The sequence below is a fragment of the Danio rerio genome, chromosome 17, assembly GCF_049306965.1.
Source record: "Danio rerio strain Tuebingen ecotype United States chromosome 17, GRCz12tu, whole genome shotgun sequence".
Classification (NCBI taxonomy): Eukaryota; Metazoa; Chordata; class Actinopteri; order Cypriniformes; family Danionidae; genus Danio; species Danio rerio.
This window is the reverse complement of record NC_133192.1, coordinates 36,692,218-36,717,500: the sequence shown is the minus strand read 5'-3', so window position 1 is coordinate 36,717,500 and position 25,283 is coordinate 36,692,218. Positions and strand designations below refer to the sequence as shown.

Sequence of the window (25,283 nt, the reverse complement as noted above, 5' to 3'; positions counted from 1 at the left end):
TCTAAATTTATGGACTTGCTTAACATGTAATTGCTCAACATATTTGTTAATAGTTGTGCATGGGGATAAATAAAGGTTTTGTTTAAACCTGTATTATTTATAATAATATACACACCCAATGGCTCTTTAAAAAAATGCATTTGGCAAAAAAATCCTAAATGGCTCTTTGCTGAAAAAATGTGTTTTATGTAATTGAATGTAGAGTTTTAGATATCGAAAATGTGTAAGTAAAAACATAATGCCTATTTAAATGTGTGATTTGGCAATTTCAGAGATTTGTGTTTCAGAAATTAGCATCCACTCATCACCACATACCACTGACACGTCTTGTGGAAACTGATGTATGTCTCTTAAGGGTTGAAATATAAGTAGTTTTGGGCATATGTAACAGTTATATGGCATCTGATGTCAGAACAATGTATTCTGTAGTAAGCAAATCAATTGGTAAATGGCGTTAATTGATCTTGTTTTGTGGCATTCGCAATAATCCTAAATCCGAGAGAAAGATCCACTGTTTCGCTAAGACAGTCCAATAATGCAATGAAAAACTAGTTTACTAATTCTAACGTGATTTATTTTTTACAAATCAGCATTAAAGGCTTTTGCTCAGCTGTTACACTGTCAACGTTAAATTTGAATCTGTCACAGAAGTGGTTTCTCACACAAAAGTATTTTAGAGACTTTGTGGTTGTTTCTTTTTGTTTACACATGCGAATGAGGTGAAGAACATCCTGTGTGAGTGATGATATGCGATGCTTCACATCTTGTGTGAACCCATCATTAGAAAGCGCACAGAAAAAAGGTGGGAACTTTATACAGTTGATGTCAGAATTATTAGTCTTTCTGAGTTATTAGCCCACACTGAATTATTTGCAACACATTTCTAATCATAATAGTTTTAATAAGTAGTTTCTAATAAATGATTTATTCTAAGTTTGCCATGATGTTAGTACATAATATTTTACTAGATATTTTTTTACTAGTATTCAGCTTAATGGGCCTTATAAAAGCTTAACTAGGTTAATTAGGCAAGTTAGGGGTAATTAGACAAATCATTGCAAAACAATGGCTTATTCTAGAGATAATCAATAATAAATATTGCTTAAGGGGCCAATAATATTGACCTTAAAATGGTTTTAAAAGGTAAAAACTGCTTTTATTTTAGGCAAAATAAAACAAATAAGACTTTCTCCAGAGGAAAAAAATATTATAGGAAATACTGTGAAAAATGTCTTGCTCTGTTAAACATTATTTGGGAATATTTGAAAGAGAAAGAAAAACAAATCACAGGAGGGCTAACAATTCTGACTTCAATTATACATGTATACACTAGGCATGGGCCGGTATAAGATTCTGACGGTATGATAACCTTGGATATAAATATCACGGTATTGTAATTACTGCTCTAAAATATATTCTTTTTAAACGTCCCCTTTGTACACAATATATTTTAATTTAGGAAACATTTATAATATTTTGGAACAGTAAACATGTCAGGCTAAATATTTCAAATGAATTATTGAATTCTGCTGCCCTCATTTGTTTCAAAAACACTGATTTCTTTACAATTTAAAATGTCATCTTTGGGTATATTTTCTGCTGAAGATACTACTGTCCTAAAAACAAAAACAAACAAAAATGAAAATAAAAAATCTTACTCATACCTTAGGAACGGTATAGCAGAAAATGTTTACGGTATTAAAACCTAGGCTTTTCCAAACTGTGTTATACCTGGAACAAAGTTATGATCCCATGCCTATACACAGGATTTTGGAAGTTAAGAATTGTCTTCAAATTGGCGTGTAATATTAGAGACAGACTTGAGATGAAAAAATCCCTCTTGCTGAGCAAGTGCTTGTTGGTTTCCTTTAAGAGGAATTCTTTTAAAATAATATACTAGAGCATCTTATTGCTCTGCAGTGACCATATATATGTAAGACTCAAACCATTCACAATCAGTTCCTGAAGGCTGTTAACAGTCTACTGAACACTGTGTGAACAGGCATCCGCACAGGAAGTCATCAGGAATGTTGGGTTTCGTCAGACACACCCTACTTTTAATGAGAGCATTTCTCAACAATGTCGGTACTACAGCTCTGTGGTCACAGAGTTGAGCAATACGTCAACATTTACAAAGCGGATGAGCTTCATACTTGTTCAAACATGACACAAAGTCATCTTTGTTCACTGCCAAAGTGATGGTCAATTGTTAACTCATTCAGATTTAGATATAGCAATCAAATCAAATTGTTGTAATCATAATATTGTTACTATCAAGTATACACTTCTTTACAGCTCAAAGTGACATTTAAAGGTGTAATTTTATTCTAGCCGAAATAAAACAAAAAAGACTTTCTTCGGAAGACAAAATATTGTTATATTTTTGTGTTACATTATGTGTCAGACACACAGTGGAAAATTTGCTTGCTCAGTTAAACATAATTTGGGAAATATTGAAAAAAAAATCAACAATAAAAGGGGGATAATTAATTCTGACTTTATAATATATTTATTTAAAATGTATATTTTAATGTAATTGTTTTTAAGCATATACAAATTTGAAGCACTGCCAATACAATTAAATTCTGCATTTTTTTAATTAAAAGTTTGGATGAGGACTTTTTTTTTCCCCCTGAAGGCACAGAGTCTAACTATGTTTAGGTTTATAAAAGGTTATAAGGGTGAAATATCAACAAAAAGAAACAAATAATCAAATACCACTTTTGCATTTATCAGCCAAAATTATTACACCAAAAACAAAAAAAGACCAAGAAAAAAATGTCTGTAAGAATGTACAGGAGTTAAATATTCAACAACATTATTATAATGTCAATATTTATACTTTACCATCATTCTTTCCCCCTACAGAAAAAAAATCATGTGTTGTTATTAGATATTAGTTGTGATTAGTTTGTTTAAATGACTGTATTTGGTGAGTGATTGTTGTTCTGTTCTTGTGGTTTTGTTTTTTCTACACAGGAAGATGCCCAGTCTGCTCGAGTATCTCAGTTATAATTGTAACTTTATGGGAATCCTGGCTGGCCCGACCTGCTCTTATAATGACTACATAGACTTTATTGAAGGCAGAGGCTATGAATCCAAACACCTGGAGACAAATGGCAAAGAGAACGGCAAATTCAAGCAGATCGAACCTTCACCGAAGGTAGAGTAAAAACTTAACTCTCTTGTTCCCTCTGGTGGCACAGAGAGGCTAAAATCAGATAAACTGTATATCGATATTTGTGTACAATGCTCAGCATATTTGAGTACACCCCTCACAAATCTAGCTTTTAAATTTATATTTTAATATTAAACTACACAATATTATATTTGTGCAAATACATAGTCAGTACTGAAGTTAAATCTGGAGCTTATCTAACAAAATAACTAGCGATAACGGTCCAAAAACTAGCTCACACAAATTTATATGTTATAGAAAATTACATTAAATACACATTTTAAAAACAGCAAAAAATCAAGAGATTTTTACATTTAGTTGAAATTTTGTAGGTTGTAATTTATTTAGCAATATTTTGCATGAATTTAATTGTATTAAAATGTATCGTATCTTTCAAATTCCAAATATGTTTGGTGACTAAAATATTATTTGAATAAATATTTCTGTTTAATAAATTCGTTTTTTTTCTCAAATACACCAAAATCCATTGCCCATATTCACTGAGAAATCACTAAAAATATTCATTTTCAAAATGGGGTGTACATACTCAATTATGCTGAGCACTGTACATCTATATAGTTATGAAGGGAAAATAAACAATTGGAAAATCTCTAGGTTTACTATTTATAGTTTTGAGTTTGAGTAAAAAGTGATGTGCTTTGGTCTGTAAACTATTGATGACAATTCCTCCGAATTTAAAATGGATGTTTCCCAGTGATGGGTTGCAGATTAATAAGGGAATAAGTCGAAAAGAAAAGGAATTCAAGAGTTCGCACTTAGATTTTGCTTGACAACTGTAAGCAGGTTTGGCATGCTGTCCCGGGAGAGAACCCTGAGCTCGGAGATAATTGAGCCCAGGGCTCCCGCCAGGTCCATAGAGCATGTGAGGGGAGTACGAGATCAGGTGGTTCTCGAGAGCTCCCCCTTTTTTTTAAAGGACAAAAGGAGGAGAAAGGGGTGGATGGGGAGGTTTCTTCGGAAAACGAAGATAAGGGAGTAATATCTAGCTAGGCTACTTATAGTGAGTTAGGATAGATCTGATTGGCTAACTAATGAGTGTAGATAGGTGGCCAGCTGCAGTCAATTATATCATGTGCTCCTCTCGAAATTAGTTTAAAAACTTCACTAAATGAATAGTGCATTGCTATAGTAATTATGGAGATGAATGAGAGGGAGTCACCATGCATGCTTTTATACATCAATTAAATAAAAAACATGTGAATGTGGTGGGATGGAAGTATGACCACTTGCAGGACGGGTGAAAAATGGTAAAAATTTTGATGACCGGTGACTGAAAATGGATTTTTAGTGAGAAAAAAACACTTTGGTGTTGAATCTGAAGACTGAATTTGTTTAGACTGAATTAATTTTACCCCAAAAATGAAAACTGTCTAATAATCTTCTCACCATCATGTTATTCCAAACCCATACAATTTTTATTCATCTTCAGAAAACAAAGATATTTTTATGCTTCAAACATTTATGAAGAGATAAATAAAATAAAATAAATCAATAATAAATGATCAACAAATGTAAACCTAAAAAGTCGAAATTGAACTTTTTTTAAAAAATCTTATAATATACATTTATAGATTGCTTATGGGTTGGAAATAAGACGAGGGTGAGTGAATGATGTTAAACTAAGTCATAAATGTAATAAAAATAGAATCAGAACTTCAATATATTTTCTGCTTAAGAGCGTCTGTTTTGAGTGTAGCTCTGGTGATAAACATGCTTTTATCTGCATTTCCTCCTCAAAAGCTTCTCGATGGTCTCACTTTAATGGACTCCAGCAACATTTTTAACACAGCGCTTCAGTAAAAGCTGCAAACCTCATTAAACATTGTCAGTGATTTATGAGTTTCATCCTCAATAAACAAAAATCAACAAAAAACATTTGTTGAATCAGCTCACTCCTGTATGTTTCGCAAGAGTTTGAGGAAGCTGAGTTCACAAATGAGTTTCCTGTTATCGCTCACTGTAGAATTCACCATTCGGCTTGTTCTGTTCTTCACTGATTCAAGAATTAGTAAAATGACATATTACATGGAAATTTGTCATGATTGAATAATGAAAAAACGTGAATAACAGAAAAAACCCTTAACATTCAAAACTTTAGTGGGGTCATTAGTCAAGATTTGCATTCACACTGTAAAAATATACATTTTAATGAACTATTTCCTGTAGTTTGTGATTTGTGGTGTTTTATTTACTCTTTCAAATTGGATTAGACGACCTTGAGCTCTACTGTGAGGACATATGTGTAATTAAGTAACAATTATTGACACTTTCTTAGTATAAAATTTATTATGATTATGATGCAAAAGCCAGTTTATGAGCTGCTAATTGTTTTGCTTGATATGTTACTGGTTTATTTGTATAAATGTAATATTTATTAAGCAGCATATTATTTTAAACTACTTAAAAAGTCAATAAAAGTCACTTTGCTGAACCTTTTGTCACAATCACCAGTGATCTAATCCTGGCAGATTGCTGGTATACACGCAGATCACAACAGACTACAAATCTGCCATTACATAGACTACATTTTCCAGTCATGCACCGCTCACACACACTGGTTCCTCATTCCATTGATTATACACAAACACACAGCTGAAGCTGCTCATGGACTGATTACAGGACTATTTAAACTGCACATACATGCGCATCATGGCTGAGTCTTGTTTTACTGTTTTGTGACATTACGACTCGTTTTACTTGCCTTGCTTTGGCGTGTTTTTTAACCTTGACCCTCGCCTTGCTTGTTTGTTTATGTTGTCTGCTGCCGGCCTGTGCTGATCTATTAACTGTGTTTTTGACTACGACTCTGGATTTGCCTGCATACATCTGTTTGCGGCTGATTGGATTGTTGCTTGCCTGATCATTCTCAATAAACCTGCATTTGGATCCGCAATCCCTTTTCAGCGTCCCACTTCACATCACACCTTTCAACACCAAAATCTGTCAGCAGAGATTAAGATTCCTTAATGCAATTTGAAATATAATAATCAGAAAACGCCAGTGAGTCATGAGATATAGGAACCTTTAATTAACTGATTTTCTCTTTAATATTGTGGCAGGGATGCAATAAAATTATGAAAATCGATAGTAAAGATATTCATAATATTATAAAAGATTATGGTTCAAATATATGCCAGTATTTACAATGTTTTGTTCAACAAATAATCCTTAAAAAATAGTTAAGTAAAAAATAGTAGTAAGAAAGGCTTCTTGAGCATACCAGCACATTCAAATGATTTCTGAAATATCATGTGACACTGAAGGAGTTTTTTTGTCATTACAGGAATAAAATACAGTTTAAAATAGATTAAGAAAGAAAAGTTGTTTTAAAAAAGCAATCATATTTCACAGTATCACCACATGAAGAAGTACTTTATTAATTGATAGTAAATACTATAGTGTTTTTTAACCATAATAGTGTAAAGTATTTTATTGAATCCGTTGTGGTAATTCTGTAGTGGCTGTGATAACATAACAACTATAGTAATATAAACAATATACTTATTGTTTATATATACACTATACACTATACTTTTCTATAAGTATATGGTGTATTATACTAGAATGCACAACAGTTCACTTTAGTAAAATCTAAAGTATATTACTGTATTTATTACAGTTTAGCAGTTTACTATACAGTAGTTAATACTCGAGTATGCTATATTGTAAATACTGTAATACATATACAGTATTATTCACTTTACTTTAATCATTCATTTGCTTCGGCTTAGTCCCCCTATTCATCAGGGGACATGACAGTGGAAGAAACTGCCAACACACATCCAGCACACTGTATGTTTTACAAAGCAGATAACTTTCTGGCTGCAAACCAGTTTTGGGAAGCATCCATACACACTCATTTACACACACACACACACACGCACACACACACACTATGGCCAATTAAGGTTATTCAATTCACCTATAGCGCATGCCTTTGGACTTGTGGGGGAAACCGGGGCACCCGGAGGAAACACATGCGAACACACGGAGAACATGCAAACTCCACACAGAAATGCCTCAAGGATCATCATGCTGTAAGGCGACAGTTCTAACCACTGAGCCACCATGTCGCCCACCACTTTACTCTAGTATGGTTCAAAAACAATATGCTGTAGTATTATAAATTATTATAGTATTTTATTAATGTGGGTTACTTTTAAATATATTTGATCATTTAGTCAATACCCCCCCACCCAACACTGATTTTCCTACATTTTAATGTCCTGACTCTCTGTGTGACGGTGTGTGTTGTTCTTCCAGAGGGACGTGATCCAGAAAGTGTGCACGTGTGCTCTGTGTTTGACGATTTATTTGGTGATCCACACTGCCTGCCCCACGGAGCGCGTCACCCATGAATCCTTCATGGCCTCCAACCCTTTCTACATCCAGGTCTTGTTCCTCTACATCTCCATGCTGTCACTGAGGCCCAAGTACTACTTTGTGTGGACGTTAGGTGAGTTTGATAGATGCCATTGTTTTCTCTTCTAGTGATTAACGAGACCCGTAACAAAGATGTGTTGTTGATGCGGTCATATGAATTTACTCAGAATACTTGTTTTAGTTTTCCATACATGCAGGATATGCCACAGAGCACACTGATTCTAATACACTCTTTAACTTTTTAATATCTGCCAACTGAACAACTTGTGTAAAAGATAATTAAATATGCTAAATTAGTCACTCAGTAAAAAAAAAACACACACACTTTAGTTTGGCTTGAATAAAAAAATGCTAAAATCAATATTATTAGCTACCTTAAAAATTATTCATTCATTCATTCATTTTCTTTTTGGCTTAGTCGATTTATTAACCAGTGGTCGCCACAGTGGAATGAACCGCCAACTTATCCAGCATATGTTTTACATAGCGGATGCCCTTCCAGCAGCAATAATAATAATAATAATAATAATAATAATTTTTATGTATATAGAGCTTTTCCAGAGCTCAAGGACACTTTAAAAAAAAAATCAATAAAAGGAGTCAGTACAAGAAACAGCTTTAGATACACAAACATACAGGAAGTCAAATATAACAAACTGGAAATACAAAAACAAGACCTAAGAGACAAATAAGCAGAGTGCAGGTGGGTCAGATAAAGTGGTCAGTTTGGCAGATCAGAAGTGAAGCATTTAGAAAGTAAGTGAGTTTTAAGTAAATTTGAATTCGGAGATATTATTAACAGAACGGAGTGTGTGTTGTAGAGAGTTCCAGAGTTTGGGTGCAATAGCACTAACTGATCTGCCCTCATTGAAGAGAGGCGGTACCGAGGGACAGCGAGAAGGCCAGAGTCAGCAGAACGTAATGAGCGGATTGGAGTGTAAGGGACAAGCATGTTGCAAAGATAAGAGGGAGCTAGGCTATTTAAGGATTCTGTATGCAAGGAGGAGAATTTTGAATTTAATGCGATATGCAACTGGTAGCTAATGGAGGTCGTACAAGATTAGGGTTATATGAGCAGAACGTTTGGCATGAGTGAGTATTCTAGCCGCAGAGTTTTGAATATATTGTAATCTAGAGATGAGGCTGGCAGGGAGACCAATGAAAAGGGCATTACAGTAGTCAATGTGTGAAGAGACCAATGCATGGATGACAGTTTCAGCATCCTTGCTACTGATGAAGGGATGCAGTTGGGAAATGCGACATAAATGAACGAATACAGATTTAATTACAGATTTAATTTGAGACTAAAAGGAAAGTGTGGAGTCGAAGATTACGCCTAAATTTTTGACATTGCTAGCAATTTCACAGGAGAAACTAGTGGAAGTATTGGTGGGGTGCCAATGAAAATGATTTCAGTTTTGTCCATGTTATGTTTTAGAGAATTTGAGACAAGCCAATCATTAATGTCCTTCACACAAGCAGAGACTTTGTCAATGTGGTCGGATGAAGAAGGTGTACAGGTGTATTTATTATTATTTTTTTCCCATACATATACTAGTTACTACAAGAGAACAAGCCACTGTTGTACAATAACTTGACTTATTAACCCAAGTTGCCTAGTTAGTCAAATATTTCATTTAAATGTTGGAGTTAAACTGGTGAAGCATCTAAATGCAGTTTTTTTTTTAAAAAAAAAAGGTAATCTTACCCCCCTCGGAAATCACATCCCCCCCTTTGTATGTATTCCTGAGTATGTCCCATACAGGTGAGTGAGCTTAACAAACCACCTGTAGAAAGACGCCCTCTCATCTCTTTGACACTTGCACCGGGTTGCACATTTGCACTATAGGCACTTTCTTAATCACGCCATGCCTCTTGGAAATGTTGTCCTTTTCAAATTGTGCTTTATTCAGGTGAGTGGGCTTGACAAAACAGCTTTAGAAACACTCTTCTCTTTCACCTGACACTATCTAAACTTCATCTTACTCCATCCAACTCAATAATGAAAACGATGTTTACTATAAATGTATCACAGTGTTGTTGCACTGCTTGCTTTAACCTTAAATATCTATTGCACAATATTAAACCTTAAATAATTTTTTTGCACAATATTCACCTATGATACCTCTGTCGCACAATATCCTGCACAGCATTGTTCAGTCTCATGTAAAAGTACTCATGTAAAAGTAAAACATGCCTTATGTCTATAGTTAAGTATTCTATAGTATTTGTTAGTTGAGCATAGTTTTTTTTAAATAGCTCTTATGTCCAGTGTTGTTTTTGTATTTATGATTAATTTATGTTGCACCGTTGACATGCGAGACACAACATTTTAATCCGCTGTATGTTCGAGCATGTAGCAGAATAACAATAAAGCTTGACTTGACTTGATTTGACTAATCCAGGTAATAATAGACCAAGAATACTTGACAAAAACACATAGCAAGAGTGACGCAATACAGTAGTAACAAACTAAACAAATGAATGATAATTTAAATAAAGAGAACTAGACTGGATAAATACAAAGTTGAAATAAATAGACAATCAATGAAGCATGGGATTTGGAATCCACATGGCCACTGCAGTCTAGAGGTTTGACATAATGAATCTACTTTAGCCTTTACATTGCTTTTCAAATGTGCTGTATTTAGGTTTTTGGCTCCAAAGCATAATAACAGCATAAAATGTTTGCAGATATTTAAGAAACATGCTAAGTGAACATGTTTATCTGAAAAACTATGCTTTAAGCTGAAAACTTGTATCTTGAAAAATAGCTAGTAAAATATTATGTACTGTCATATTGGAAAATAAATTTTTGGAGCTATTATATTATGAATGTATTTATGTATGTATAATTTTACTTTTTATTAAGTTGCAAAGTAAATATTTATCTGTCTTTATATATATATATATATATATATATATATATATATATATATATATATATATATATATATATATATATATATATATATATATATATAAATGAATGAATGAATGAATGAATAAAAGAGAGACAGATAAATATTTACTTTTTTATTTTTTATTTATTATGAATAGTGTTGGGAAAAAGTTAATCGGGATTTGCTGCATCTGAAATAAAAGTTAGTGTTGACAATATATACTGTATGTATGTGTATTATGTTAATTATGTATATGTAAATACACACGTGCATGCGAATATGTGAGAAAATCTTTGTTTATATTTAGATATGAAAAACTGTACAAAACCACGCTCATCCCTCTTAACTGGGTGCTCTGCCAAAAAACGCAAAAGGTGCAAAATAAATATTCATCCATGGCAGCAACACTAAAGCTCTAAAAATACAAATTTATTAAATTAAAAGGGCTGACAAAAAGCGTGTAACGTTTCGAGCCACACGGCTCTTCATCAGACTGTGTTCATCACAATCAGGTGCTCCTTTTTGTACACTTCCGGCTTACATGATATACACTCGCATAACACAAAAAAATAATAATAATAAATAAATATATATATACATATATATATATATATATATACATACATACATACATACATATTATTACATATACATACACATATACATGCATACATAGCACCTGATTGTGATGAACGCTGTCTGGTGAAAAGCCGGGTGGCTCGAAACGTTACACGCTTTCTGTCAGCCCTTTTAATTTAATGAATTTGTATTTTTGGAGCTTTGGTGTTGCCGCAATTAATTGCGATTAATCTTTGCCCAACACTAGAAATACAGTAAATAATACAATTAATTTATTTGTAGGTGACACGGGACTTTGTAAAATGTAAAAACATTTATACATTCACTTGAGATTTGCTTCAAGTAGCATGGATAAATGAATTTAAGTGTAATGCTGTTTTCAAGCATTCTGCTGCCCTCTTGTGTTCAAAGTGAGTCTTGTTTCTAGTTGGATATTATCTAATTCTATTCATAATGAAATGCATAAAACAATCACTTTACTAAATTCTTTTACAGCTGATGCCATCAACAATGCAGCCGGTTTTGGGTTTAATGGCTATAACACAGACGGCACCCCAAAATGGGACAGAATATCAAATTTAAGAATACTTAACATTGAGGTAAGCTACAAAATATGTGATTACAATAAGTTTTTCTTTTTAACAACCCAAACCCTAATGCATCATCCTCAATAGTTTGCCACCAGCTTCAAGATGTTCTTGGACAACTGGAACATACAAACAGCCCTCTGGCTGAAAAGGTGAAGGCATCAAAACACACAAATAATCTCAAGCAAACGTCTCTCTTCATAAAATCTCAGAAACAGTGTGAGCTTTGTTTGTGTATTCTGCAGGGTGTGTTATGAGCGCTGCCCGTACAATCCCACAGCCGCCACATTCCTGCTGTCTGCCATGTGGCACGGAGTTTACCCTGGGTATTACCTCACCTTCGTCACGGGCATCGCTGTAACAATGGCAGCGCGTGCAGTGAGTATTCTTGACCAAACATGGGCTGTCAAACAAAGATCAAAGTCTTCTGGAGGAATGTCAGAATATTTATCATCGATCAAATTGAAACAACTTCTGTGACTGTTCAGCAGTGTTGTTGTTATTTCTATTTAATTATTTATTTATTGCACAATGAATGCTTAAGAAACAGTTATGATTTTAAATTTGAATATCTGTGCAAGTGCAAGTGTTTGCATGAATAATAGCAATGCTGCTGACATGGCATCAAAATATTAAATTAATTAATTTCAGGCAAGTCAGAGCACTCACTCTGGTCTCCTAGGATATGTGATTGGTTGGGGAAATTCCAAATCCAACCAAAACTAACATTACAGCTGGCTTAAGATTGACAAACAAAATTTAGGAAATTGCAACCTGCAGAACCTGGGAACTTAAAAAAAAAAAAAAAAAAAAAAAAAAAAAGTGGTTTGGGGGGGGGGGGTGGGGGTGGGATATTGTGACTTGTGTAAGAATATTTGGACGATAAGAAAATATTTAAACTGAATGTGCTTTTTTAAATGGTATCAGAGAACATTTTTATTCAGGAAATATTTTAAGTGAAATGTTTAAAAAGGTGTCTCCTGGAGGAATTTTAGAATATTTATCATTAATCAAACTAAAAGATTTTTTGTACAATAAATGTTTATTTAAAAATTTCTATTATGATTGGTAGTAAATATTATAAATTTAGTATAGGTTTTGCCATGAATATAGCCAATGCTGCTGATATGGCATTAAAACATATATAAAATATATTAAATATATAAATAGAATTTCATAGTTTTGTCAATTGATTATAAAGGTCAGACAAAATAAACAAATCAAAGCTTCTTGATTTCATTGCAATTAAAATATGCTTTCACAATTGAGGTTGTGGTTTTGTTTAGGAAGATTTACATTGGTGCAGATTTGATTGAAAAATACTATTACGTTTGAATAAACTCTACATTGTTTTTCTGTAATAATAAATATGAGGCATGCGGCGATCGAAAAAAACATTCCTCAGTTGAGGTTATTATTCATCTAGTCCTGTGCTGCATAACAGCACAATTCCTCTGTCGCATGATAATGATCAAGGCCTCTCCAGATGAAGAATAAGAAAGGAAGAAGTAGGTCAGTAAGTTGCTGGAGTCCATCTTTAAATGCGTCTCTGGATCGAAACTATTCAGCCCACGGCATTGTTTTTGCAAAATACACGGATGCATTCAGAATCGATTATGAATATCACAAACAACAATACTGTCCACAAATATATATATATTTTTTGTAATACTTTATTTTAAGTAGTAATTCACACCATTTACTACTGGCTTTTATTACCTGTCTATTGTTAAGATATAAACTATTTATTAGCACTTATAAAGTATGATCTTATTTTACAATCCTAATCCTACCCTTATGTTAAAACCTAAACCCAACTACTACCTTATTAACTATTAATCAGCAACTAATTAGTAGTTGATTGAGCTAAAAGTCTTAGTTGATGGTTTGTTAATAGCATGAATTCAACATTTAAAATAAAGTATGAGTAAATAATCCTATGTTAATCAGACATTTTGGAAATTGATATATTTAATTTAGTGTCATATCTTGACATAACTGATATTTCAGTTTGGGGTAGCATAAGGATGTTTAAGGGCTTTATCCACACAGGCCATTCATATTCAGCCAGACAGCCTTCCGGTAAACTGCTTTTCCATTAAAAACTGCTTTTCCATTAACTGTCACGTTTAAGATCTGATTTCTTCAAAAAAAAAAATCAACAGATCTTCACTGCCTGTTAGACATACAATATGAAGTGGGTCTCAGATCTGACTAGAAGCACTGCATTAAACTCCATTTCCCCTGTCATGTCTTAAAAATATGACAGTTTATTTTACCCCAGTGTTTTCAATGGGATTTCTGCACTTACAATGGTCTTACATCTCGTTTTACGCTTGAACAACTAAATGAATGCTTAAGTCTATTTAACTGAATGTATTATAATTACATTACAACATCGATGCTGTAAAAACAACCCTGTAAAATAGAAAATAGTTACATCATGTCACGTTAGAGTGATCAAGAACAGGAACAAAAAGGGTGTGGATCCAAGTGCAGATTTAATATAGTATAGTGCAGTAACAGTGACAAAAAAAATCCAAAGTACAAAATAACAAAACAAACAAACCAGGAACTAAGGATGGCTGACGTGAAACTGACGTTTCGACACAGTGTCGAGATCCCGAAGCGCAAGTGTTTCGAAACACTGCACCGAAGCATGATCCGAAACACCCAGGTCACGTGACTAAAGTGTTTCGAAACACTTGGTCACGTGGCTAAAGCGATTCAAAGCATTGATCATTTCAGAGGCGTTTCAAGACCCGGAGAATCTGCATCTGACTGGCATGATCAAGAATGTAACTGTATCTTGTATGGCTTAGTGGACTGTGCGTGTGCACAACAGATCTGTGTTACAAATTTGTTTTGAGTTCGAATCCCGACTAGTCCAAATACTACAAAATCATGATTTTATATATTTTAATCATGTTACTGTTTTATGGTGTAGTCTAGATAGCCAGATAGCATGATATGCCATCAATTTAGCATCATTTTTGTAACACTGTAAAACAATAATTAATATTTTTACAGTACTGTGATGGGTTTAGGTTTTGGATAGACGTTAATAAAATACAATGGGAAATTTAATTAATAATATAAATAATTATTGTTAACTTCTGGCCACAACTTGATCTGATCTAGCAACAACCCTGTTTTATGAACAAAACAATACAAATTTATTTACAAGGTGTTTATTCGTATGTCAGAGCAATGTTGAAACAAAACGATACAACAACAAAGCATTACCAACTGCTATCAAAGCATTTCAAAATAATTGCTACAGTATGAATTCGAATCCATTATTCCCTCATGGTGGTCACGGACTCTAACCGCTCGTCTAAACCACTTGCAGATTCAGGGCTACAAAGTGGGGTTTCATACCCTAATTTGCTCAACTATTCTTTGCTGAAGCTGCTTCAGTGAAATACAATTAAAATGACCACTAGGTGTCGCCGTAGAGTGGTGTTTCGAAACGTTTCGAAGCTTCGACACATTTGCTTCGATAGTTTCAGTGTTTCACGAAGCCTCGCTTTGCCCACCACTACCAGGAACTCAAACAGACTAAACTAAAACTAGACTTTGACAACTAGGATAAGATACTAAACTGGATACAGGATGACAAGATACAAGACTGGATTCAAACACATACCAAAAGGAAGACAACGACCGACTGACAAACAGAGGATGAATGACTGAATATATAGTCCAGGTAATCACGGAGAACGGAGACAGCTGTGGTTGTAAATCAGTGTAGATGAGAGACCGGGTGTGTGTGCGAAAGAATGCATGGAAATGTAGTTCTAAAGCCACTGTAGTCCGCTGGGGGTTGCTGGTGAACTACAGTGGCATCTGGTGGACAAACACAGTTATGACACATCAAGCTTTCACCGGAAATCATTGCCTTTCAAACTCTAGCTGTGCATAGAGCCCATTAGCTTTAAAGTCTGTGCAGTAACACTTTAATTTAAGGATCCAAAATAATGCATTAAATAAGCATTAATTAATGAATAATTTGTGTACAATTAAGCATTTGTTAAAAACAAAAACACTTAGAATTATGGTTAACTAAACGTCTTAGGGGTCCTGAATTAGACCTCTTTGGGGCCAAGCCTCTTATCCCTTTCAACCCTAGCAATGCCCCTGGTTTGGGCACAAATGAACATCATCGTCCTTCTTCTGTGCCTCTTTTTTTTTTTGACATTTACAGGTTTTCACAGAGATCTGTTTTGAATCTGCTGCTATGCTGAGGCATTTGTAGCTCCACTCTCTGGGAGCACATTGAATTTAAAGCAACAGGCACTGAAAGGGCACAATTTGAAAGAAAGCCTTAGAAAGTCAGTTTCAAAGAGTTATAAAATATTATTTTATATTGAAACTTCACATAAACACTCTAGCCACATCAGAGACTTATTTTACATCTTGAAAAAGGGGCATAAAAGCTCTGCTTTAATCTAAAAAGAGTTAAGGTCATTATGTTGGGAATAATTGACAACATCATCAATACTTTCTTACATGTTTGCTCTCTGAACTAAAGGAATGTTCTCTTTTGCAGGTAAGACACAACGTGAGGCAACACTTCCTGGGCTCATCTACACTCAAGCTCATCTATGATGTGATCACATGGTTCAGTACACAGATCGCCATTTGTTACACTGTTGTGCCATTTGTACTGCTGGCAGTGGGGCCTTCAATAAAGTTTTATAGGTAAGTAATGCAGCTCCTAATGTCTTTGAGGCAAAGTCACCCGATCCACAGGCTAATTTCAGTCTGTTTACGAGTAGAAACTGGGGGGAAAACATTAATAAAGCTTTTAACGTATTTGTTAAATTTAACATATTTGTATGTTAAAAGTATGTATCTAAAGTTTCCTGTCTGTAGAATAATGTACCCTAATTTTAAAAACACTTTGTTGATTGTTTACCGTTTAAATAAAGCTACTCCCATTGTATTATGGGAAAAGCCTTATAGGATGTAGGTACAAAGTGGATTGCTGAGAGTTACTAGCAGCAGTCGTGAAGCTGACAGGTAAAACCGAGTGGCTGATTTTATCTCAGTTTCCCTCGATTCATTAGACAGCTTTACAGGCCTGAGTCTGGTGACACTTTATGAGCTGGCGGAGGATCATTTATTCGACTGCTTCTGCTGAGATAAAAGAAATCTATTATGGTCATTTGTCGGAGCAGCACTGGTAAATGAGTCTGCCTGAAGAAAAAGACATAAAACATTTTCATTAAAGAGCTAGAATTAGGGAGAGAGACTGAAGGCTGCTGGGAGCTCAGCCCAGAAAACAATCATTTATGTTCAGGTGATGATGGGGAGGCTCTATTTTTTGTCTTTTTTCAGTAAAAAATAAAAATAAATCAGAATATTTATTAAATCAAGATACATTAAAGCGATGAACAATATTGTTTTTATATTCACATAGAACATTTTCGGCTTTAAATATCAACTTTATTTTGAAGGAACCAGAATCATGTTGCTTGGCATGCTGTCAGATATTTTTCTTGTTTTGAATATAAACTTATTTCATTGTAATATTTTTCCCAATTTCTAATGTATTAATTTAACAAGGATTACAGGTTTTTAAAATGAAAAACTATACAAAATATAATAAAATAATATATTTTCTGCATGGTATACAACTTGAGTATCACTTTAATATGTGTATTCACAAGCGTTATGTTATATTATGTTATGTTATATTATGTTATGTTATGTTATGTTATGTTATGTTGGAAGATTTTACCTAAATATTAGGTTAAAATTAGTTTACAGTACTCCATTTATATATTATTATTCAATAATACATATTTATTGTTAAATAAAACATTTTTTTTGTCTTATTATCGATTGTTATTTTGTGCTTAGGTTTAGTTTGTTTTGGTTTTGTATTCATTGGTTGCTTTTGGTATATGCGGTATGTGTTTTAAACTACAAAATAACGCACACATTTTTTGTTTTGATTTACTATTACTTTATATCATTTTTAAATAAAATGAATTAAAATAATTACATTTTATTTGTTTTTTGTTTAAAATCTGAGAGTAAAACACTTCACAAAATTTAGAGCCGTAAGTGACTTTGCTTGAGTATTTTGCTATATCTGAAAAAAAGAAAAAGAAATTCTCAGTGTAATCTAGTTCTGTTTTTACCATCCCCTTCCTCGCATCAAGTGCCGCAAACGAGAGAGACATCTGTGTTTGATTTAAAATTTTGCAACAAAGTCATTAACAGTTGATGATATTCTTTTAATTATTTATGAAATGTGTTAATGTATTAAAATAGTGGTTCATACAGGCCCGGCTCCAGCTTTGAACTTTAGGGTGGTCCAAGTGACATTCCAGGTGGGCCAAAAAAATAAACATATATAGCATTGTTAAGGTCAAATTCAGTTAACAAAAGCTAAATTTCTAAAAATTAAATATGCTTTTAACAAGATACAGGAAACAATTGCTGTTTTTAAAGAGTTTTATTCCTTAACTTTTTGAAATGGCAACTATACATGCAATAGAATTATTGCTTTTAATGCATATAATAATCTTTACAACAACTGTAACTAGTGTTTTCTTAATGCTGGAATGTCCATCTTCGAGGTGATACCTTGTAAAAATATCAACATTAACATTTTTTTGAATAGCACATCTTTGGATATTAGCCTACTTGTTAGTGGTGGATAGCTAATTACAATGTATAACCTATCAAAAACATTTTTCAGCATTTATTTTGCATATAAAACATATAACATGTTTTTATCGATGCACATATGGCGTTTAGTGTGCTTCACCATAGCGTTCTATGTGTGTGCGTCGACCTGCTCACTGAAACATCTTGAATTCTCAATATTTTTTCAACATTCGTTATTGAATCCTGAATTTTCAATATTGCATTACACTACTATTAAGCACAACAGTAAACAGTAACAGTCTAAGACCTAGAGTGTATTTGTTTTTGACGTTTTTCCGTTATCAGCTAAAAAGTCCAATAACTGAGGGAGATCACAAATAATAATTAAGAGAGATTTAAAGGGAAAAATCTGCAATCGATAGCACTTTACACAGCTGTCTTATTTAATTAATCAAATCAGTGATATTGATATTAGTTCAGTTACCAACATCTCAATATTGTTTATACAGGTCAATTTTGTTTATGCACTTCAAGAGAAAAGAGTGTGCGAGAGTGCAAAGTGAAAGCAAGATTATGGGCTCTATTTTGACGATCTATGTGCAAAGTCCAAAGCGCAAGGCACAAAAACCATTAAGGTTGTTTCCGAATCCACTTTTGCTATTTTTAGGACGGAAAAATCTGCTGTGTGCCGTGGCAAATGGTCTAACAGGGTTGAGCTTATTCTACAGGGTTGAACACGTTTTTAAAGCTCACGGTCACATCGTATGATTGCTGCTTTCTCAGATATGAAACGCATCACAAAAAATTGTCATCTGTTGTGGCGCCAGAGTGGGACAAGCTCCTCATTGGGTGGGCCAGGCTTGCTTTTTGCATGAGAAAATAAATACATGGACATTTACATCTCATGCAGGTGCGGTTCGGGTCACGGTGTGTGTCAAACGGGTATGATATTAGTGCTGCTGTCGGGTGTTCGTTTAATTATTGCGGTTGTGGGGCGGGTACGGGTTTACCAAAAAGTAAACACATTTTATTTTTGTATGTATTTAAATGAATCACACAACTCGATTTACTAATGTTTGCTACAAATTGTGCTTATTGTGTTGAGCTCTATGTAAATGATATGTTATGTGTGAGTATTTTAATTTGTGCATGTCTGTAAATCATCCACCCCATCAGCACAGTTATAGAAATTTGCTCTTTTTAGTAAATCAGAAGAAACACAATAAACTCAGTCATAACTTTATTATGGCCCGTTTGCACTGATTGGTACAGTACAGTATGGTATGGGTTGGTACGGGTCACCTTTATTTGGCTTGCGTTCCCACTGCAAAAAGGGTACCCTTTTGGTGGGCGTGGTGTACGACAGTAAGTTTCAGAATACGTCATTTTTACTCAAGGAAATGTCACAGTAACGCCATACTGGGTCATTTACATATCAAATGAGAAGCACTTCTTACAAAACAGATGCTTTATACACATAAATACTTGTGCATAAATGTTCATTACTAACAAATCAGTGCCAACAAATCACATAACAGCTAACACTCCTAACGTGTGTTGTTTTCTCTTTAGATCATGGTACTGCTGCATTCACCTGATCTGTGTGCTGCTGGCACTGGTTTTACCCGTCAAGTCCAGACGCAGACGACAACAGGAAGATTTGGACATCATTCAGGCCAGTGAACACAACTGTCTGTCCTCACCCGACAGCAACTGCAACCAGAAGCAGAAAAGCTCATGAGGGTAGGGGAAAGCAGCTGGAGCCGCACACAGACACCTGAGGAACTCTGATATATCAAAACGGAGAGATGCAGAGCGGCCAAAATCCTCCTTCACATCCAACCACACTGACAGTGATGCCAACTCCAGCAACAACACAGGGAAAAAAACAGACTGTAAACCCCATAATAACACAGGTGGGGGAAGTTCACGCTTGGGTTTTAAACAGGGGATGGGATGAGTATTGAAAATGGTGAATAATTGACGTAATTGTCAGTTAATCTGAAGTTGCCTTAAACTCTCTGCGTATATTTAGGACCTGAAGCCTCATACGGGGAATCGTGAGCGGTCATTGTTGGCTTATAGCTTCACTACATTAGTGCAGAAAGTCTAGCACCGGCATCAGTTTCAATGGTACCTAAAGGGTTTCTTGCCAGTGTCAGTTAAACACAGTAACCTCTGAGTTCCGTTCTTCTCAATGCAAACGTGTGCGGTAATGGAAAAGACAGTCCGGTTGTGTGTTGCCAAACTCATAGGCCTTAGGTTGCAAACTTTAGCCTTTGTTTCATTTTCTTTGTTTTATTGGGAGCGAGGGTCAAACATAAGGGACGCTTCATTTTATGTTTTCTTTTTTTGTATGCTTTTCTCTCAGCGATTTATAAGGGCTTTTGGTTGTGTTTTAATGGGTTGTAGGTTTCCTCAGGGCACACAGGTCTCATGACAAACGACCAGATGTTTCTGTTCATCTAGAGAAAACAGAAGACAGTTCACTATTACACTGTGTAACAGCTTGATTGGGGTTTTGTGTTACAGACATGTATGGAAAGTGCAATAACTGTATTTTTTCCATGGGTGCAAACGGCGCACACATTTATGGTACATCAACAATAGCAAAATTGAATAACTCGTCAGTATTTCAGTCCACTACCAGACGACAGTTCAGACAAACCACTCAATTTACAAAACAAGCCTTTGAGTAAAACATTTTCAAACATTTAAAGGTTTATGGATAAAAGTTTGACATAAGAATATATTAGTGGTCACATAGGAATTCCATTTTTTTCCATCTGTCTTTTTTTCATCTTTTTTGTTTTGTTTTTTGCTTTCTCTTGTTTTGTTTTCTCATTTTGTTTTTTGTTTTGTTTTTGTCCTTTTATTTAGTTTAGTTTAGTTTTGTTATTTTTAGTTTAGTTTTGTTATTTATTGATTTGTTTTATCTTTTTGTTTTGTTTTAGTTTTTGTTTTGTCGTGTCTTGTCTTGTTTTTGTTTTCTCTTGTTTGTTTTGTTTTCTCGTTTTGTTTTGTTATTTTTTTGTTTTGTTTTCTCTTGGTTTGTTTTCTCATTTTGTTTTGTTTTGTTATTTTTTCTGTTTTGTTTTCTCTGTTTTGTTTTCTCACTTCGTTTTGCTTTGTTTTTCTTGTTTTGTTTTGTTTTCTCATTTTGTTTTGTTTAGTTATTTTTTTGTTTTGTTTTCTCTGTTTTGTTTTCTCATTTCGTTTTGCTTTGTTTTTTCTTGTTTTGTTTTGTTTTCTCATTTTGTTTTGTTTTTTTATTGCTTTGTTTTTTCTTGTTTTGTCTTTTTGTTTTACTTTTTTGTTTTGTGTTTTTTCTTTTGTGTATACAGTGCTCAGCATATATAAGTACACCCCTCACAAATCTCTCTTTTAAATTCATATGTTTAATAGGAAGCTCTGCAATATTATATTTGTGCATACAGTATACATTAGATTAGTCAGTACTGAAGCCAAATCTGGAGCTCATTTAACAAAATAACTTACGATAACAGTCCAAAAACTAGTTCACACAAATTTATATGTTATAGAAAATTATTAAATTCAAATTTAAACAATAAAAAAATCAAGAGAAGCAAAAAAAAATAAATAAATAAATAAAAAATGTTTCTATTTTGTAATATCAATATTTTGCTTGAATTTAATTGTATTATCTTTACATTTCTAAATATGTTTGGTGACTAAAATATTATTTTAATAATCATATATGTTTAATAAATCTGTTTTCTTTAAATGCACCAAAATACATTGCCTATATTCACTGAGAAATAGATATAAATATTCGTTTTCAAAATGGGGAGTAATTAATTATGCGGAGTACAGTACAGTCCATTTCCTGCAGTTCATCTTGAACTCATATTCAAATTTATTTTAATTTTATTCTTTCTATCTTGTCTTTTGTTCATTTTTGTCCACCTCGTTTTTACTTTGGCCCACATTAGTTGTTTATTGTTTAGTTTTATTTTCATTGTATTATTTTATTGTTTTGTTTTCATTCACTTTGCTTATGTTTGATTTTATTTGGTTTATTTTTGTTCATCTTTTTGTTTCATTTTTTTGTTTTAAAGTTTGATTTGTTTTTTAAAAACAAAAACAGTCAGCACATACTTTTCCCCTGGTTTTGATTAATTAATTATTATTTTGAGCTGTAGATCTATAATAAGCAACATGATGTAGTTTCAACTTTCATTTAATATCAATAATTATGCATATATAAAATTACACACACACACACACACACACACACACACACACACACACACACACACACACACACACACATTAATTGGTATCCCTGAGCCCTAAAGAAACCTGCAAGTTTTGTTATTTCATTATATTACAATGTTTCTGAAACTTTGATCCTGTAAAGCTCTCATTCGATGCAAAACCAGACCTAATCATGTTGCCCAAGCATCTTTTCAATCTAGTTGAGTTTAATGTTATTTTGTTAAATATCTACCAAAATGTTACCCCTTGGTCAAAGTGAGATGTTTATTTGGCAGTGTAGAGCTGAAGGGACTAAAGCATTTACCAAAGTGAGTCACGCTGCATGTCTGCTACCCAAACCAGTTTGATAAAAAGAAAAGATTATACCAACTAGCCTCCATTTAGAGTAAAAGCTTTGAGCCAGCCCCTGTGGTTTAGTAAGCACACCAAGTCTTAATGTATTTGGACTTCAGACTTGTTAAACCATGATTGCACAGCAACAATTGTAGCAAGTGCAAAACCAATAGGAAGATTATCCTGAAACCTGAAACATGCTGATGTTCAGTCCTATACTGTATAATTAGTTGTTTTGCCCTTTTTGATCTAATTTTCAAAAGTTTTTAATTGTTTTAACTGCAATATGTCCCTCAGTAACCAGTGTACTAACTATAGCACCTCAATGCAAAACTTACTTCAAATGTCCAAAGTGCCAAACAAACAGGGTGCACAAAAAAGATCACTTTATTTGTACGGGTTTACAACAGGGTGAGAGGTTTGTATTGAAAAAAAAAAAGAGTGTGTGATTGATTTGGTCTTAAACTGACATTATTTTTACCTACTGAGATTTTGGGAGGAATTATTTTTCACTCTCTCCCTATCTTTGCACTTTTGGTAGGAATAGGTCGGGGTAGTGCTAAAATAAAAAAAATAAAAAAACTGCCGAAGCAATGCAAGGAACCTCAGTGCTACTCAGTGGTTAAGAGTATGTGCTTATTAGAAGTGGAATAGATGAATTTACCCATTATATTAAACACAATGTAGCAATTTAAGAAAATCAGGATGGTATTCAAGTGTTGATGGCTTATTTTGTAAACATGCTCCATTTGAGAAAAAAAAAAGGTTATGTATTTTTTGTCGCCATTTATGTATAAAACATTGTTTTTAATTTTGGTTAAGGGAACATTCAACCTAAAATGAGCATTTTACCATTGTTTACTGACCCTCAACTGATTCAGAACATATTTGGAGTTACTTTTGATCAACAGAAAAGAAGATATTTGGAAAAAAAAAATCTGTTAGCCATTGACTTCCATAATATTTGTTTTTCCTACTATGGATGCTAATGGCTATCCAACATATTCAAAACGATCTTCTTTTATGTGTTCAGGCGTAAAGTATCACATGATGGAGAGTAAATGCTGAGTAAATTTTCATTTTTGGGTGAACTGACTCCCTTAACGCCCAAATAATAATGTGTCAAACTTATTAAACTTGTTCGTGTCAACTGTTTGGTTAATTTTTGTGATATTTCTAACTACTGATTTTGCAAGAATGACCCCGAAGCTGTGTGAAATAGTGTAGACTGCTGTAATGATTATTCTAGTGCATTTGCTGTCTATCGGTCACCTCACTTCTGTTTTTTGTCTTTGTCTTGTTCAGATGTAAGTGGTTGTGGCCCAACGTTAACATAAGAACTTTGTTAACTGGCTGCTGAAGCTTTCCAGATATTACATATACAGTATAATCATTTAACTTTCCATTATAGTTCCTAATGACTGGTTTGCATAAACTGGAATTTCACAGGAAAACTAGAGATATTATTGTAATGAGTCTGTGGAGAGAGACAGGAAAAGTAACACCTAATATGTTAGCTCCATTTACCAATATACATGACGAAATGCAGTTGTGTGTGTGTGTGTGTGTGTTAGATACACTTGGATTGAAAGCTGTCTAGTGTGGAACATACACTGTCTCTATTTATTTTCTGTAATAATCATAAATTGAGATGTGATAGCCAGCATTTGAGTGCTCTGAAGTTGTACCAAGCCAAACTATATCATTTTTTTCCGTCTGAATCAAGGACTCCACATAAAAAATTAATTCCACTTCCATGACGACGGAAACAACAAATAAAAGGTATTTTCCTTCCCGGATTTTGTCTCATTGTTTTTGGTTTTCTTATTAGTATTGCAATAATGGGTTTGCCACAAAGATACAGCACTACATAGGGGAGAGTGGGGATAGCTGCAAGACTTTTTGCATTTCCTTTAGTTTCTCAGAGAATTTATTTTTTGTGGAAACACAACATTTCAATATAATAAACCTACATCTATTGAACACCCAGCCAAATTGCTATAACATTGTGCTCAGCATAATTGAGTACACCCCATTTTAAGAATGCATATTTTTATCATTTCTCAGTGAATATCGGCAATGTATTTTAGTGTGTTAAAAAAAATATTTATTAAAATAATAGTTTAGTCACCAAACATCTAGTCTGAACCTTTACTAAATTACTTCTTTGAACTTTGTAATGAATTAATTAATACAATAATTAATTTATTTCCAAATTAAATGATACTGAAACTGATCAAATTAAAATGATACGTTGGTAAAATGGCAAACTTTTAAATACATTTTGTAATTGGGGACAGTTGTAACAGCATGTTGCAACTGTCCCAACTCTGTCCCAATACTGTCTATATGGAGATACAATAGTTTTAACGCTTGATATGCCAATTTAAAACTAAGAAAACAGTTATTTAAATTCTACAAATGAATAATGTTTCA

The 25,283-nt window shown here is 33.7% G+C and overlaps 1 protein-coding gene across 3 annotated transcripts in view; it reads left to right on the top strand.

Annotated features, from left to right (window-relative positions):
- The window catches only part of mboat2a (membrane bound O-acyltransferase domain containing 2a), a 111,660-nt gene extending 87,016 nt beyond the window's left edge, over positions 1–24,644 (top strand). For 2 of the 3 annotated variants that reach the window (XM_694203.8, XM_073927793.1), the window contains exons 7-13: positions 2,980–3,163; positions 7,463–7,655; positions 11,560–11,663; positions 11,739–11,803; positions 11,897–12,029; positions 16,204–16,355; positions 19,848–24,644. In XM_694203.8, the coding sequence (XP_699295.3) occupies positions 2,980–3,163; positions 7,463–7,655; positions 11,560–11,663; positions 11,739–11,803; positions 11,897–12,029; positions 16,204–16,355; positions 19,848–20,016 (1,000 nt within the window). In that variant the 3' untranslated portion in view covers positions 20,017–24,644. Of the gene's footprint in view, positions 803–2,979; positions 3,164–7,462; positions 7,656–11,559; positions 11,664–11,738; positions 11,804–11,896; positions 12,030–16,203; positions 16,356–19,847 lie in introns of all 3 variants that reach the window. The other variant, XM_073927792.1, reaches the window with a different exon arrangement.
- The last annotated feature ends 639 nt before the right edge of the window (positions 24,645–25,283 follow it).